Source organism: Lissotriton helveticus, chromosome 5_1 (assembly GCF_964261635.1).
Source record: "Lissotriton helveticus chromosome 5_1, aLisHel1.1, whole genome shotgun sequence".
NCBI classification, from domain to species: domain Eukaryota; kingdom Metazoa; phylum Chordata; class Amphibia; order Caudata; family Salamandridae; genus Lissotriton; species Lissotriton helveticus.
The window spans coordinates 4,921,216-4,937,359 of NC_136065.1; the positions used below are offsets into that span (position 1 = coordinate 4,921,216).

A 16,144-nucleotide genomic window follows, 5' to 3' on the forward strand; every position below is an offset into this window, starting at 1 on the left:
TTTCCTTACTGTTGCACTCTCTGGAGTGGGAATAGTAATTTTTACCCTCCCGCTGTCCAACGCTTTCCCTACTGTTGCACTCACTGGAGTGGGAATAGTACTTTTTACCCCTACTCTATCCAACGTTTTCCCTACTGTTGCACTCTCTGGAGTGGGAATAGTAATTTTTACCCCTACGCTATCCAACGCTTTCCCTACTGTTGCACTCTCTGGAGTGGGAATAGTAATTTTTACCCTCCCGCTGTCCAACGCGTTCCCTACTGTTGCACTCACTGGAGTGGGAATAGTACTTTTTACCCCTACTCTATCCAACGTTTTCCCTACTGTTGCACTCTCTGGAGTGGGAATAGTAATTTTTACCCCTACGCTATCCAACGCTTTCCCTACTGTTGCACTCACTGGAGTGGGAATAGTAATTTTTACCCCTACGCTATCCAACGCTTTCTCTACTGTTGCACTCATTGGAGTGGTAATAGTAAATTTTCCCCTACCGCTAACCTACGGTAAAAATATTGTATATTTTTTATTCATATTATGTTTATATATATATATATATGTATTTAAAAATCAAATAGTATGTTTATTTATTTTTAACTTACATTCATTATTTATTAATTGTAAGGTTATTTAAGTATTTTAAGTATGTTTAAGTTAATTTATATTTATTATTTCATAATTTTTCAATTACTTTTAAGACATTAAAAAAATTTGATATTTTGACTATCTATATTTTTTACAACGATATTTTTGTGCTTTAAACCTCCTGAATAAAATAAAACAAAACCGCAGTGCGCCAGAGATTACGTATTTGCCATGAGACGGAGGATAGACAAGCTTTGGAGAGGAAATTGGTCAGAGTGGAGATGTCAAGGTCAAGAGTCCACCATGAGAATGAGGGTTCACTGGATATTGGAAAAAGAGAGATGGGAGAGTAATTGGGGGGGAAGGATGGTCCTTCAGGGCAATCTTCATGCTCCGGGTGAGGTCCCCAAGGATTATGATGAGGGGCTTCAGCCCAGAGCCCAGGGTCCCACAAAAGCCGTCAAAGAAGGATTAGAAGACACCTGGGGATTAATATTTGAGAACAATGTGTAGCTTAAATGTCGAAAGAACAGTGAGGCTAATATGAGTCACTGAGGGAATGGTGTGATGTTTGATGAAGGGGAGGGTGAGGTTCCTTTGGAGGGGAGGAGGAGATACCCATGGATGGAAGAGTGTAATGTCCATTTGAGGTAGACCTGGTGGTCTTGGAATTTTACACTCTACGGGCCCGATTCACAGAACTAACTTAAGACAAAATCCTCAACTTACTACTTTTGGTATTCACAGAATTTCGGATTTTGTCTTAAGACAGACTCAAGACAAAATCCTATCTTAAGTCTGTCTTAAGTCTGCCTTAAGACAAACTTAAGACAAAATCCTAACTTCTGGGAATACCAAAAGTAGTAAGTTGAGGATTTTGTCTTAAGTTAGTGTATAGATAGCTTGACACCGAAATTGATGCAGAAAGTAGATTTATTGCGACACAGCAGAGAAACACCTCTGCCCTCTTCCCTCAGCTCTCCAACTGCTTTACACTCTAGAACACCACCGCAGTGGAAGGTTGGAGCGAGGCAAAGCACGAGACAATAAATAATAAATAAATACATAACAGTTAGTTCTGTGAATCGGGCCCATAGTTTTGATTGGGCATGGCCATCCTGATTCTGAAAGAGCTTGAACCATCTTTTTAGCTCATACTTTTACTGAGATATCATTGTCTCAGTTGGTCCCTTACCATAAAGTTTACTTCCCAGTTGGAAGTGAAGCTGTCCGGCTCGGTGGGCGCCCGGTCACTGGAATATTTTGACTGTGACTGATCATTTGAGATGAAGATCCCAAAACTTTAACTCCTCTAAGTGTTGGATGAGGAGTTGCCCAGTGAGAGATATCCACATTGTTCTGAGGGGAACAACGCGCTTTAGGAGCGCAGCCAATAGGAACACCAGTGCCATGGGACTAATGTTATAATAAAGACAGCACTGAGAATGGACATGTAATATTAAACATTTAAAGTCTTACCCATCCGCATTTACACCTCTATCCAGTAACACAGGCTTTCAGCTAGGTTTGGACAAAGAGATTTTTTGTTGGAAAAATATAGATGCATAAAATTAGGGGTTCTATTTAGTTTTGGTTCCAAAAACTAGCACGACTACAACTCCGATAAGCACATAATATGTACTCACAATACTCTGAGCATCAGAACCAGAAAACAACCTTGGTTTGAAGGAGCTTGGTAGAAAGATCTGGGTGTTACATTTAATTATAATCAATGGTCTGACCTCAGTCTCCTACCAGGAGGAGGCGTTAGACAGTAAAGAGGCAAATCCTAAAGCACTTTGCAGATGTCAGTGTACTCCATATTTAACAAACAAACATAAATCAGAGAAGTAAAGGGGGGAATGTGATGAAACAAGTACCCTATCCCATATTTTATGAGACTGCCCAAAACTGAAAGAATACTGTGGAAGAGTCCTTACTGCAAGACATGTAGGATATCCCAGGGCTCACGGTACCACGAACGGCATGGGTAGCAGTACGGTGAAGGACGCTGGACATTAAATGGAGGACCAAAAAAGACATGAAAAAGTTTGCATGCTGGTTACTTCTTATAGCAAAATGGATTATCCGGAGGCAGGAGTATTATCACTGATTCCGGTCAAGGATGGGTATGAAACCACACTGCGTGATATGGCGGGTAGAGAGAAGGAATTTAGCACTCAGTGGTCTCCACACTGGGATTTTCTTGCCGAAGACATAGAGACCGCAGATGTCCGGGAATGCTTAGGGCAATCCAGAACCCACCAAGGGACTTGTATCCGATGGATGGTAGTACCTGGAGTACGGTATGGACGCTGCATGCGCCAAAACTGAACGGACGTCCATTGGATCGAATGAGAGTTTAATCTTGTGACCCCGCTTGTGAAAATAAGGAGGGACGGGGTGGGGTTAGAGAGAGTGGAGGTATCGGCTGCATTCCTTGTTCTTGTTGTTCTTCAGAAAATGAAATAAAACATAAAATATTTGGAGTTGTACCTTGATTCCAGAAGTTCGCAGCACCTTTTAGTTACAGAGTCTTTGAATTCAATGCTACCCAGGAAAGCTCTGTTATCCTTCTTGAGTGAAATAATATTGTGCAACAATCGTGGCAAACAACAGTCTCCACCCGGTGTGTTTTCTTGCGCATTAGCCCAATGCCACGAGTTTCTTTACCAGTGCTTTACGTCAACACGGCATGGTGTTCAGATACAGAATGCTAGACTCTAGTGGTGGATTGGATCTGCCCAAAGATCTCCTTTTACCATAAGGTCTCCTTGACCAGACAATGAATCTACTATTGGTGTTTGGCATCTGATAATAGTGGTGGAGTAAAGACCTTATCTGAACCCCAGAGTTAAAACTGCCCACTGCTTCTTCCTGGGGAAAAAACTGTGTAGTTTATTATATCTGTTCTTCCTCCTGTATGCGGAGTGTACACGCATGTGCGTAAGTACATGTGAGGTGTGGTACCCCGCTAAAGTCCCCCCGGAGTGTATGTAGAACTTCAAGCTGTAGCCTGCAACTTAATGTTGTAAAAATGACTATTTCAGGTCAAGAAATACATGAGAAATCTGTAAACCTTTCTATGAAAAAGTAAATAATACTGACCAGTCACTCATCCTGAATCCAGAGAATGAATCAAACTTTACAAAAGTGAGAAGAACAAATGTCTCCTGCTAATGTTTCAGAGAAGTCTCAAAAAATGTAAATCTAAACTCGACCGCCATCACAATTCACAGAGCCTATTGAGTCAAATACCCTAACAGAAGTCAGCCCCGCTATGATGCTGTGCCTGATTCACTCATCATTGGTGCAAGCAAATTGCCTCACAATTGTTCAAGTCAGACCTTTTCTCAAGGAAATAGGGACGCCTGGAAAAGTGTCGAACAACTTGTTCCCAGTCTTGAACCTTAGAAAGATGTTGACTAAAACATCTCAGAATACAACTCATTGGGCAAACATCAGTTAGCTTCAGAGAAGGGTGGAATCTGCCACTCTAAAGATTGTTGATGATGCTCTTGAGATTATAGACCGGGGAGACGGAAGGAAACAGGCTTTCACCCCCCATCTTTTGCTCCCATTTTGACTACTAGGTACAGGTGTAAAGCCTCTGAAATGCCCCGAGCCCTGCTAACCAGGACTTAGTGCATGCGCTTTGATCCTTAAAATGGTGCAGGTGACGTCAAGCCCCTAATGTCCAACTCCATTTTATTAATGCCCGATTCCGTCTTGCTTAATGGAGGTCGCCAGTTTTCAATCTTAGACAATGGAAGTAACCATGTTCTCTCGTTTATGAAGAATCGCTGTCATGTCTGCCACTGGATGCAGATGTCGTCTGACATTATCTTTCTTAAAACTATGAAAGTGTCAATTCATTTGATTAATGACATAGTTTCAAAAGTTGATGCAACATTTGTCTGGGTGTTGCGCAGCCAGGGCTGCTCCTGGGAAGCAGTAGTGGGGTGGGGAGGGGAGAAAAGAGGGTTAAAAAATAAATTAAAAAAAGATCACTTACATGATGGCCGGCCAGCTGGCCAGCCGCCGCCTCTCTTCCATCCTCTTCCTGATTTCTGCTCGAACGGGAAGCACACAGACTCCACTAACCCAATCACTACACTGCAATGCAGCCTTGTGATTGGTCTGACGGCCGTGGTTCAGGGCTCAGCCAGATAATGGGAGCCTGGGCATGTTCTCAACCCAGGCTGTAATGAAGGGTCTCTGATGTAATGTAGAGTGGAGAACATGCACAGTGTGCATGAATGTTTGGCCCGAGAGGGCCGGCCAAACATTCATGCGCACTTAGGAGGGTGCCACCACTCCCCCCTGCGCTGCTCAGCCTAGCAGCACTGTCCCAGCACGGAAAAAGAAAATGATAATAACATCGCGTTATCATCATTTTATTTTTCCGTTTTTGCCGTGCTGAAAGACAGTGGGGCGAAGCTCCTTCGCCTTAGCGGAGGAGCCGCCCCTGGTCATATGTCTACTTTTAATCAGGTCCAGGGTAATAAGAACAAATACAGACATTTAGTGGAAATCGTGTAGTCTGAATTGACGTCCTTTTACCTCATATGTTCATATGGAAAGGACTGAGACGCACACCTTGATGCACATAATCTATGTCAGACATTCCTAAACTTATATCAGAAATTCCAATTTTTGATAAGATTTAGTATATTTGGACTGCCACTTGACCACTTGTCAGGAGAGGTGCTTTGCCCAGATTATCGCCAGAGATCCAGCCACAGACAGTCTTGCCTACTGCCAGCACACTTCGGAGATGCTACACTTCGTCTGAAGCTGATAAAGCAGAGTACCGGAGAAAGACCGCAGCGTGCGTTTGCCATTCACAGGGAACACTGTCTTCACGCCTCAGCCTTTGCTGTCAACAAGCTATGCAATGCGTCGCTTCTCCATAAGAAACTCTAGACTGCAAGTTGATCTGCCTTCCACGCTCTCTTACGGTAGCACATAGAAGTAGGAATCAGGGTGTTAGGTTTTAGATGAAATGTTAACCATGTTAGAAATGTTCATTTTATTCTTGTTATTGATAACGTGCCTGTTTTTATAATACTCTGTGTAGTTGATTTAGATGTGTTGAGAAACAGATTGTTCCTGTAGTAATACATACTTATTACTTAAAAGTGTTCATTCATTGTTGGTGCATTGAAACAAGTTCAGCTGTGTCACCCCTGGGTGGGAAAGCGCACCTTATAGAGCTATGCCAAAGTTGTAAATTATGCAACACGTTTAACTGGATCGTCCTAAATTATCATAGCTCAAATTACTTATAAGTATGTAGTATATGGTATGAGGGGTACCTAGTGTCTGTAGGTTGAAGCGCCTCTCGTGGACGGCAGCACTGGTTGTGTCACCACGAGTACGACAAAGTAAAACAGACTGGAAGGGCAGTTTAATACTTCTGCCTCGATGTCGCCATTTGAAGTCATTGCAAAGCCCAAACCTCACTTTTTACGTTATGTAAGTCACCCCTAAGTCAGGCCTGTGGAGCCCAAAAGCAGGGTGCTGTATGTTAAAAAATGGAAAATATACATTTTCATGATCTAATAGTAAAAACCCTAAGTTGTTGTTTTTACTGTGGAAACGCTACTAGCCCCATTGGCAAGTGCAGCGTTACAAGCCGACACCGCAGCACTGCTAACTTATGAATGGGACTGCTAACGTTGGTGCTGTAAGCTATCAAAAGAATCAGTGCATTAAATCTGAGTGCATGGTGAAGTCAAATGTCATGCCCAGGATGTGCAAAGTGCAACTTTAGAAGTTGCCACTTTGGTTGCCCAAGGTTTCCAGGGCCCGTTAAGGGTTGTACTTTGGGTCTGTCCACCAGACAGCTTTCTGCCCTCTGGGAAAAGATGCGCTAACGACTCCCAGGAAAAAACAATCCAGAGAGAGGGAACCTGCTAACCCACTGGCTACCACCCGTGTCCTGCCCTGAGGGCATTTTCTGAGCATAAGAAGGGAATCCTTGGCACCCTGAACTCAGATTTTCGCAGGACTAGAAGAAGGACCGAAGAAGGACGGCCATGCTGCACCAAGTTCCCAGCGAGGGGAGGCTGCAGCGACACGGACTGCCCTACTGGCTAGCAAAGGAAGTAACAGTGCCTGCTATGTCCTTCTTGTGGAGAAATCATCTCCCAAGCCCAGCCAAGGCAAGAGAGTGCAAGGCTCAGCCGGCTGACCTCCTCCTCACAGAACATTGTCTTAACAGCTGAAGTAGCCCTGCTATGGGCGAGTAGCAGCCTTGATCCCAGGGTCGCCACTCTCCACCGTCGTGCAGCACCAGGGGTCAATGCTCAGAAGTTACATCCAAGTCTGCTAGAACCGGTAGAGTCATCGGAGTGCAGCTTGGTCACCCTGAAGGCAAGCTACAGCTCGGCGAAGGATTTGGCGGTAACCGCAACACCGGACGACTGATAGCCAAATGGCAAATAGACTACTACCAGCCAGTTGACCATTGTGGCCTGGATCACCTTACTAAGCCTGTGGGCAGAGTAGCCACAAGAGGACCCCAGACTCCCACACAAAAAGACCCCCAGGTGACCGCATTGCACCCCCAGCATCCGTAAGTACATTAAGTTTCCTGTATCCTCAGCATCAGGATAACTTCCATAGGAGGTCATTGGAATGCGGATAAAGAGCCTGGAACTGTCTGGAGACTGCTTCTTCTGTTGAGGCAGCTATTTCTGAGAGTCTTGCTGGTACCCTCACAGGCTGCCTGCTAGAGTCTGTCTCCCAAAGTAACTCTAACTGACTGCATCATAACTTGCCAAACATTTTGGTGAAAAAGTTATTTAGTGTCAAATTCGTTGAATTTGCCAAAGCTTCCTTGTGATTGAATGAAATGCTCTGATTTACTGTACCTTGAATAATCTACCAACTGGTGGATCTTTTCCATAGTGGTGTAAAAAAAATATTTTAAAATCTACTTTTTTTTACATAAATTGTTGTTGGATTTCTCGAGTGTCTCCGTTATTTCTTCTTCAATTGTTTTTTTCCTGTTTAAATGTTTTACGCTTGTTCCTTAGTGTAAGCGTTGCTGCTCAGAGCCACAGCAGGCACACGGTTGAGCAGAGGATTTAACAAACACAATCTACTGATCTTAAAGGGGTTGTTTGGTGTAATTACACAGTGAGGTCGCACAAGCACACCATATATTACACCCCATTTCCTTGCAGGAGATGAATATCTTCTCATTCCAGTAGACTTTCCTGCTGCATCTGAGACAGTAAACCACCTCACACCCTCATGAATATCCTCGGTGAGATGGTAGACCAGGAAGGCTCGGTGGTGTACTGGCTCAAATCACACCTGGAAAACTGGGGGCAGATATAAAAAATAGCCAACTCCCTGCCTAACACATCATTGTTACACCAAAGAGTCCCACAGACTTCCATATTATCACCAAAATATTCAACCTGCGATAGAAAACTCTTCTACTCTTTCAAACTGGATGATAGTCAACTGTACAAGAAGATCACATCACTAAGTAGCATCTAATATGTAAATTAAACACTGATGGAGGTACAAGTCTGGAGGACATAACTCTACCTTCAAGCGCACATACATGCTGAAGCGAAATGAGAGTAAGATCCGCTGGAACCTCTAGGACTATCAAACACCACATCCCGCAGGACGAAGTCATGCAAGCTGCTGTTCGGTCACGACTGTACTACGGCAACTCACTGCTACGTGCTAGTCCCAAGATCCACTGAGCATGTTTTAATCAACGCTGCATGCGTCAGCAGGACTGCTCCCAGGAAGAGAAGATCTGACCACATCATCTCCATGCTGATCCCACTCAATCAGTTGCCAATAGAATCCAGGAGTAAGAGCAAACGATCCTGCGTCTCGTACGAAGCAATCCGTAAGAACCACCACATACCGGCCCAAAACTAAACGACTCAGGCAGATGAACATCTGTGAGGAGCTGAGCCACACTCCTGCTTGAACCTCCAGAGCTAACTAGGACATGCAGGAAAGATCTGGAACTCCGTACCCCTCAGTCAGAAGAGATCCTACAGATCAAACCTTCACGAGGGAGCTGACGATGCTTCCTGCTCTGGATGAGCACATGATGACCACTGTGCAAAGTTCAATGAGTAGGTGAAATGGGGGCATTTGGGGTAACTCAGACCTAGGGACCTCAACAAGCATCAAAGTGGAGACAGACTGACTGCAAATGAGTCTTTTTAAAAAGCTACGTAGAGTGTTACCCGTTTTGGTGGACTCGAAGAAATCAATTTCCTGCCTCACAACAGCCTTGAAGAGCAGGACACGGAGGCGGCGGGTGAGGCTGGCCATGGTGAACATGAAGAGTCCTCCTCTGCACCCGGCGGAGAGAGAGCTGTGGAGAAGGAGAGATGGGGTTGAATAAACCAAGGTAAGAGGTAATCACCTGTGGGTGTGGACAACAGAAACACAAATCTTGTAAGAGAAGAATAAAACATGAGAATACCATATGCTAGAAGCAACGGGAACCTTGGGCCTCAACGCTGAGAGGCCAGGTTCACATGACCTGGGGTACAGCACTTCACACACTGCCCTGGCCCAGATCTGTGACCCCAGCAACTGCACAAGAGGTACTATCCTGGTCATATGGCAGCCCACCCTCCACAGGCCACCATTCCCAAGCACCTTATTCCTTTATTCCTTGCCTCAACACAAACCCAGTGTTTCTGTTTGCCACCTTTTAGCTTAGTGGAGACAGTTTTGTGGCAAAGAGATCCTGTACTTGTTGGGATGGAGCCTGGCGTTTGCAATGTTGAGGCCAATGTTGGGGGCAATGGCAGGGCTCCAGAGGCAAGAGGGCGATCTCCCCTTTACAGACGAACCCCCATCACAGAATTAAACTAATAGGTTTAGGAGCAATAGGGGCAGGTTTCCCATATTACCGTTCAGATATTGAGGGAATGCACACAGATACGTACCTGGAGGATTTGGAGCGAAAGCCCCGCTGAGAGACAGAGGAGCAATGGAGCTTGGAAACTTTGGTAGCCAGGGTAGACTCCAGGTGAGACCCCATGTCTTGTTGCCTTAAGTCGGCCATACTAGATTCTGTGGAAACCATGATCTTCTACAGACATCTTCTCTATCCAATATGGCCACCATTTACATACACTTCCTCCACCCGGGTGCGTGGCTGACACAGCAGAAGTGGTGAGGGCTCCACTGAGCCTGTGCCTGGTGAATTAGCATTTTGGTGTGCTTACAACGCTCTCGTTCAAGGTCGCTTCAGCCGTCCTGCACCGTGAACCTTTATTTTTCTGCCCTTCTCTGTCTTAGCATTCCTTCCATTTTTGGGTTTGTATACTTGCTTTTTAGGTCTCGCCTATGCAGCGCGCATGCGCTGCATAGGAGGACCTTTAGCCGTCGCTCTGGTAATTTTCAAGCACACACTCGTGTTTGTGGCGGCGTCCACCTTGTGGGAGCAAGCAGGGGTGTGCCACAAGCACGAGTGCAGTGCTTGAAAATGAGCAGACTGTGCGTGCACACACGCAGCACTCCCGGGCTCTCTCTCTCTCTCGGTCTCTCTTTCTCGCTCTGTTATTGTGTTCTTTCCTTTCCCTGTTCTTGTTTTATGTAGCTGTGCGTACCATTGCTCTAGATACTCTACATAACCAATGTCGCCCTTGCCCAATTTATAGTACCACATTTGCTCCCATCGGAAATATCCAAACGTTGACTTGCCGCGGCTAAATACAAACTTGTGACTTTGAAGTTCCTGCATTTGTCACCGGCGGTATATATGAATCTTATATTATGCAACCTCTGCTTTAATGATTGGAATAGAGAGTTTGAAATGTCCAAGTCTACTCACAAGGGCTTCGCCAGTTCACCCCCAAGAGACTTGATTTCGTCGAATTCAGTGACTTTTTTAAAAACGTTCAGCGCATTTTCACATGCGCTTTCCATGTTTTCTTTTCATTGTGCCGGTGCTTGGCAATGTCAGCAGCAGAATGTTAACTGCTCGTACCCACCCTCATGTCTTATTCCAGAGCTCCAAGCAGATAAGGATGGCTAATGCCTCTTGGTGTGTTTTACATCAAAGGCTGATGGGAGCTCTGACAGTCTGCATGTCCGTCTTGTAAATAAACCATTAATCACTCACCCAGCCCCTAAAATGAACTGTTTCCCAGTGGCATGAACTTTCCTTGGGTCACTAATATAAAACAAATCTTTGGTAATCCATGGGCCAGCACAGGGCTAGACTGAAGGACATATCTGTGGAGACGGGCCTGCCTGGTGTCCCGGACATTCTGAGTTAACTTTCTTGAACTGTGTGAGTGTTTGGTAGCAAACATATGTGTGTGTTTGTGTGTGCGTCCGGTAGAGAGGTTTGAGCAGGTGAACATGTCAATAAAAAGCACAAAACAAAAATTTATGTTTTTCTTAGCTCCCATGTTTCTCTATTGTCCTTAAAAGTTGTGATTTTTAGGTCGAGCATCAGCACGCACGCGCTATCTACAAGACCTGCTGTAATCGGTGAACGCCTTTAGTCCCGCCTCCTGCTTAGGATTGGTCCATTCCAGCGTCGCTCTTCTTTGCTGCCTCCTGTCTCGTTCCGCAGCTGATAGCTCACTTCCTTTCAAGGCTCAGGAGCAGTACAGTGTACTTACGCTTGCTTTTGTTATCTCCTGTTTCTGAGAACTTTCTAACTTTCTTGTTTTCATGCTTTTGGCCCACGGCTGCTTCCGCCCTGTTTTCATTCCGCTTCTGCTTCACGTTATATGCCATTCCCCCCACTTTCAAGCAGCGCACACAGCCCCTGCCGCAGTTGTATTTTGGCCTGTCATTGCTTTAATTTTTTCAACAACTGGACACCAACCAAGTAACAGCATTAACAAACGAGAAATGAAACCCCTGAAGCGTTACGTAAAAAGGAAAGCTAAGCCTATAAATGCGGCTGACGCTTTACCGACTTCTGTGATCTGAACAAAGACAAGTCACTCTCACCACAGGAGCTGAAAAGATGCTTAGGGGTGAGCAAACACACAGGTGAGTCCTCTTCCTTCACCTGCACACGGCGTTGACCCACATTCTACGGTGGGTGGGAGCATCGAGGCAGTAGTTCCTGCTCCCAGAATTACTGATACCATGGGCATTCATAAATTCAGAACCATAATGCATTGGTATTTTATGTTACAGCTTGGGGGTGTCTCAAGAAATTTATCACAGAGATTTCATCAGCTTTTAACTACTCGAAAGTCAAAGGGAGGAATGGTGCGGCAGTTTGGAATGCTTGGAATTATATTTCCTAATTTTCCAGGCAAATCAGCGATTCTCCAAAACTTGGTATGTGGGCCTGTCAGAGCAGCAGATCATGCAATCACATCCTTTCATTCGCCAAAGACAATGCATGTTTTCTGCCGCCTGGACTTGATTGAGCCATGCGGGTTTCCAATGTGCGCAATGAAAGTAAACAATAAAACCTGCATTTTAGGGGGATCCTATTAAACAAAAAAAATCTTGAAATTTAAAACGTGTAAAGATATTTTAACATTATTTTAAAAAGGTAGTCGCTGTCTGGAAGAGCTGATGGATGTTCTCATAGAGATAAATATAGTCTCAATTAAAAGTATGTGCAACCTAGGTTTTGTCTCCTGAAGAGAAAGTTCACAAAACAAAATCAAAACTACCAGAGTTTAATAAGAGATTTCATTTCAAAGCAAAACAGTTTGAAAATTGTGCTGGTAGTCTGAAAAAAGTTGGCAGAATATACATTTCTTCCTTAACTGTCAAACAGAATTCGCTGAATTATTTATAAGAGAATACACAGCTATTTAAAATCTTTCAGAAATCTTCTTCAGTGTTATCTGAATTTCACGAATTGCCACAGTATTATAATGTATGTATCTGTATGTGGTTGTATTTGTGCCTCTGTATTGTGTGCCTGTGACGTGGCACACACTTAGATGAACAGCCGTGGGAGCCCAAGAGGTGTGGCATGATAGAATGCACAAACAACAACAACAACAGTTTATTTATAAAGGGACGGAAGGCAGAACAATGTCTTACATTCACCCCAGTACAGAGATCTGGGCCTAAATCCATCGTTTGTTTGCTCACCATGCCATTCCAGTTTGAACCCAGCCATATGCAAATCAGTCTTGACCCTGTGACCCATGGGAACAGTCCAGCCCAAACTGCCAAGCCATATCTTCCCTGGACCGGAATCAAGCATCCTAGGACCGGTTTCTGGCTATCTGCCGTCATCGGCCAGGATATCTTGACTCCAGTGGCGTAGTGAGCACGGGACCCACGTCTGGGCATACCCTTCCCACATAGGGCGAACAGCAAGACACACAACGTGATGGACGGAATGTTGCACATTGCCAAAACATTCACCCCCAGTCACAGATCTGGGTTTAATCCATTGTTAATTTGCTCACCACGCCACCCCAGTACAGACATGCCATAAGCAAATCAGTCTTGACCCTGTGCCTCATGGGATAAGAAGAGTGCCTGTGTCTGTGCTCTGTTCTGCGTTTGCGATTGTAGAAAGTTGCAGAATGTTACAGGAAATCAGTTTGATCCAAAATACTCCCAAACAAACACCTGTTCCAGATGCTTCTCTGAACTGTGGGTGTCTCACATGGTAGTGTTAATGGGTCCAGGGCAGATGGCCGCAACAAGCATTTGCAATGCATTAGCTCTCCCATTACTGAACATTTGAGATATTGGTGTTTTATTATTACTAGCAACACCAATAGCTCAAAGTTTCAGCAATGAGAGACCTATTGCCTTGCAAATACTTCTTATATCAGTCCCTGGCTATGGAATAATTGGGAGGCGAGAGGTCTGTCTACCCAGTTAGTTCGCTCCACGGGTAAGCAGAGAGATCTGTGTCAGCAGAGAGGTCTGTGACAGTAGAGAGGTCTTTCTGCCCTGTTTGTTCGCCCGAGGAGTTCCGCAGTTAGGTCTGTCGGCCCCCCAGTTAGTTTGCCCAAGGAGTCAGCACAGAGGTCTGTCTGCCCCGTTAGTTCGCCGAGGGGTCAGCAGCGAGGTCTGTCTGCCTTGTTAGCCCACCCGATGGGTCAGCAGAGAGGTCTGTCTGCCCTGTTAGCCCACCCGATGGGTCAGCAGAGAGGTCTGTGACAGCAGAGAGGTCTGTGTGCCCTGTCAGTCCACCTGAGGGGTCAGCAGAGAGGTCTGTCTGCCCTGTTAGTTCACCCGATGGGTCAGCAGAGAGGTCTGTGTGCCCTGTCAGTCCACATTGGGGTCAGCAGAGAGGTCTGTCTGCCCTGTTAGCCCACCCGATGGGTCAGCAGAGAGGTCTGTGACCGCAGAGAGGTCTGTGTGACCTGTTAGTTCACCTGAGGGTTCTGCCGAGAGGTCTGTGAGCCTTGTCAGTCCACCTGAGGGGTCAGCAGAGAGGTCTGTCTGCCCTGTTAGCCCACCCGATGGGTCAGCAGAGAGGTCTGTGACAGCAGAGAGGTCTGTGTGCCCTGTTAGTTCACCCGATGGGTCAGCAGAGAGGTCTGTGTGCCCTGTCAGTTCACCCGAGGGGTCAGCAGAGAGGTCTGTGTGCCCTGTTAGCCCACCCGAGGGTTCAGCAGAGGGGTCTGTGTCCCCTGATAGTTGGCCCGAGGAGTCAGCAGAGCGGTCTGCCCTGTTCGTTCGCCTGATTCCTGACAATGAATGACCAAGTCATCTGCAGCTCTGAAGTTGTCATATGACTTACAGTGCTTTGAAGCTCTCTGTCTGGAGGTCCCCTGCCTGCCCTGCTTCTCCCAGGACAGAACCAACAGCTGTGAGAGCGACGGAACGTTAAACCAGGGGCAAACACACATGGGCTCATGCGTGGGCACACAAACGAGGGCACAAGTGTGGGCTCAAAAACTAGGGCACATGCACGTGGGCTCACACACATGGGCATACATATGGGCTCACACACATGGGCACACGTGTGGGCTCACAAACATGGCACACGCATCGGCTCACACGCCTGAGGCACATTGGAAGGCGCAGCCGGCACAGGTAAGAGCAGTGGGGTGGGTGGAGTCGATAGATGATGGGATAGCAAAAATTAAATAAAAAAATTGATAAAACCACTTACCTGGCACTCACCGCATCGCCGAGCGCAAGGTAAGTGGTTATATTTTTTTATTGAATTTTTCCTATGCTGACATCTGTCGATTACCCCCCGCTGCCCCGCCCTCCCCCCCATGCTCATAACTGTGCCAGCCCAAGAGTGGGCGGAATAGTGCACTCTGGGATAGCTAGATACCATACATTGCACTAAGTCATCATCAGTGAGAGGGGACCTGGTAGCTCATTGGCTAGTAAATGCTTCATCCCCTAAAGGTACTTTCTGGGCATAAATATAACAATCCTAGCACCCAGACCACAGATAACGACTGGATTGGAGAGGGGACCATAGAAGGAGTGACCTTGTGTTCCCTGAACCTGGCAAGAGACGCTGCACCAACCGCTGGCCTGCACCTCCTGATCCTTGGGCTAGCAAGGAGAGGATTGTGCCTGTGGTGACTGGCTCATGGCAAAGTCACTCCTGAGCCCCAGACAGAAAAGGTGAACCCCAAGAGTCAGTTGGATGACTTCCTGTTACAGAACCAGGGCCATAAAAGCGAAAGAAGCCCGCCTTGGCTAGCCAGTAGCCACAATCTCTTGATCGACATTGACTACCAACTTGCTGACGGAGATGAAGTGGCAACATTGAAAAGTTGCATCCGAGTCTGCTGGACCTGGGAGAGTCAATGGAGAGCAGTTTGGCCGCTCAAAACCAGCACTAGCCTTCACCACGGGAACAGCTGGTTTTGCAGTGACCATAGACCAGTAGTCCAATGGCAACTGGACTTTTGCAAGACCAAAGAGGACTTTGAATGACATCAGATCCTGTAGCCATAGTCAGTACACCTGGACCGTGAATCAAGAAGTAAGCTAGAGCATGTTCAGCAGCTTGCATCCCTTGCATAAGGACCATGCAATTGATCTCTCTGGGGGTCACCGATAGAGCTTAGAACCGGACTGAAGACTGCTTTGGTGAGAAGGTAACTGTCCTAAGCTTCCTCACTGGCCCTCTTTACCTCTTTACCGATGGGGAAATGCCACCCAAAATGGGCCCGAATAGTCGAACACAACTTTCTAAACATTTTACAAAGTTTCCAAACTATACGGTTATCAGTGCTTGTTGGACTTTTACTGTGATTTACGTTTTACTCTAAGATCTATTTCCCAAGAACCCTCCAGCCAATTGTGTTCATTCTGGTGACTAAACTTTCATAAACATACGATCTGTTTGTAGGAATTGGTTTTGGATTTCTTTTGTGTTGTGTGACTTTCTTATTTCGTTGATTTGTTTCTTCTAAATGCTTTACACTTACACGTGTTCCTTTGTCCAAGCCTGGCTGCTCGAAGCAACAGCTGCTCATGGTCGAGCTAAGGTTGCAGAAATGAGGCTGACCGGACCCAGTGAGTGAGTGTATTCCACCGTGAGGTCACACAACCACACCATATAGTACACCACTTACCTCACCGCCACCAAGTGCCGGAGAAGACCCTGGGAGGCTCACCCAGGACAAGGACC

At 46.0% G+C, this 16,144-nt stretch overlaps 1 protein-coding gene across 1 annotated transcript in view; it reads right to left on the reverse strand.

Moving 5' to 3' along the window:
* Positions 1 to 16,144, reverse strand: part of LOC144754048 (antigen peptide transporter 2-like) — a 136,108-nt gene that overhangs the window by 76,473 nt on the left and 43,491 nt on the right. Inside the window, exon 4 of the mRNA XM_078641561.1 lies at positions 8,814 to 8,944. Coding sequence (XP_078497687.1) covers positions 8,814 to 8,944 — 131 coding nt within the window. The remainder of the gene's footprint in view (positions 1 to 8,813; positions 8,945 to 16,144) is intronic.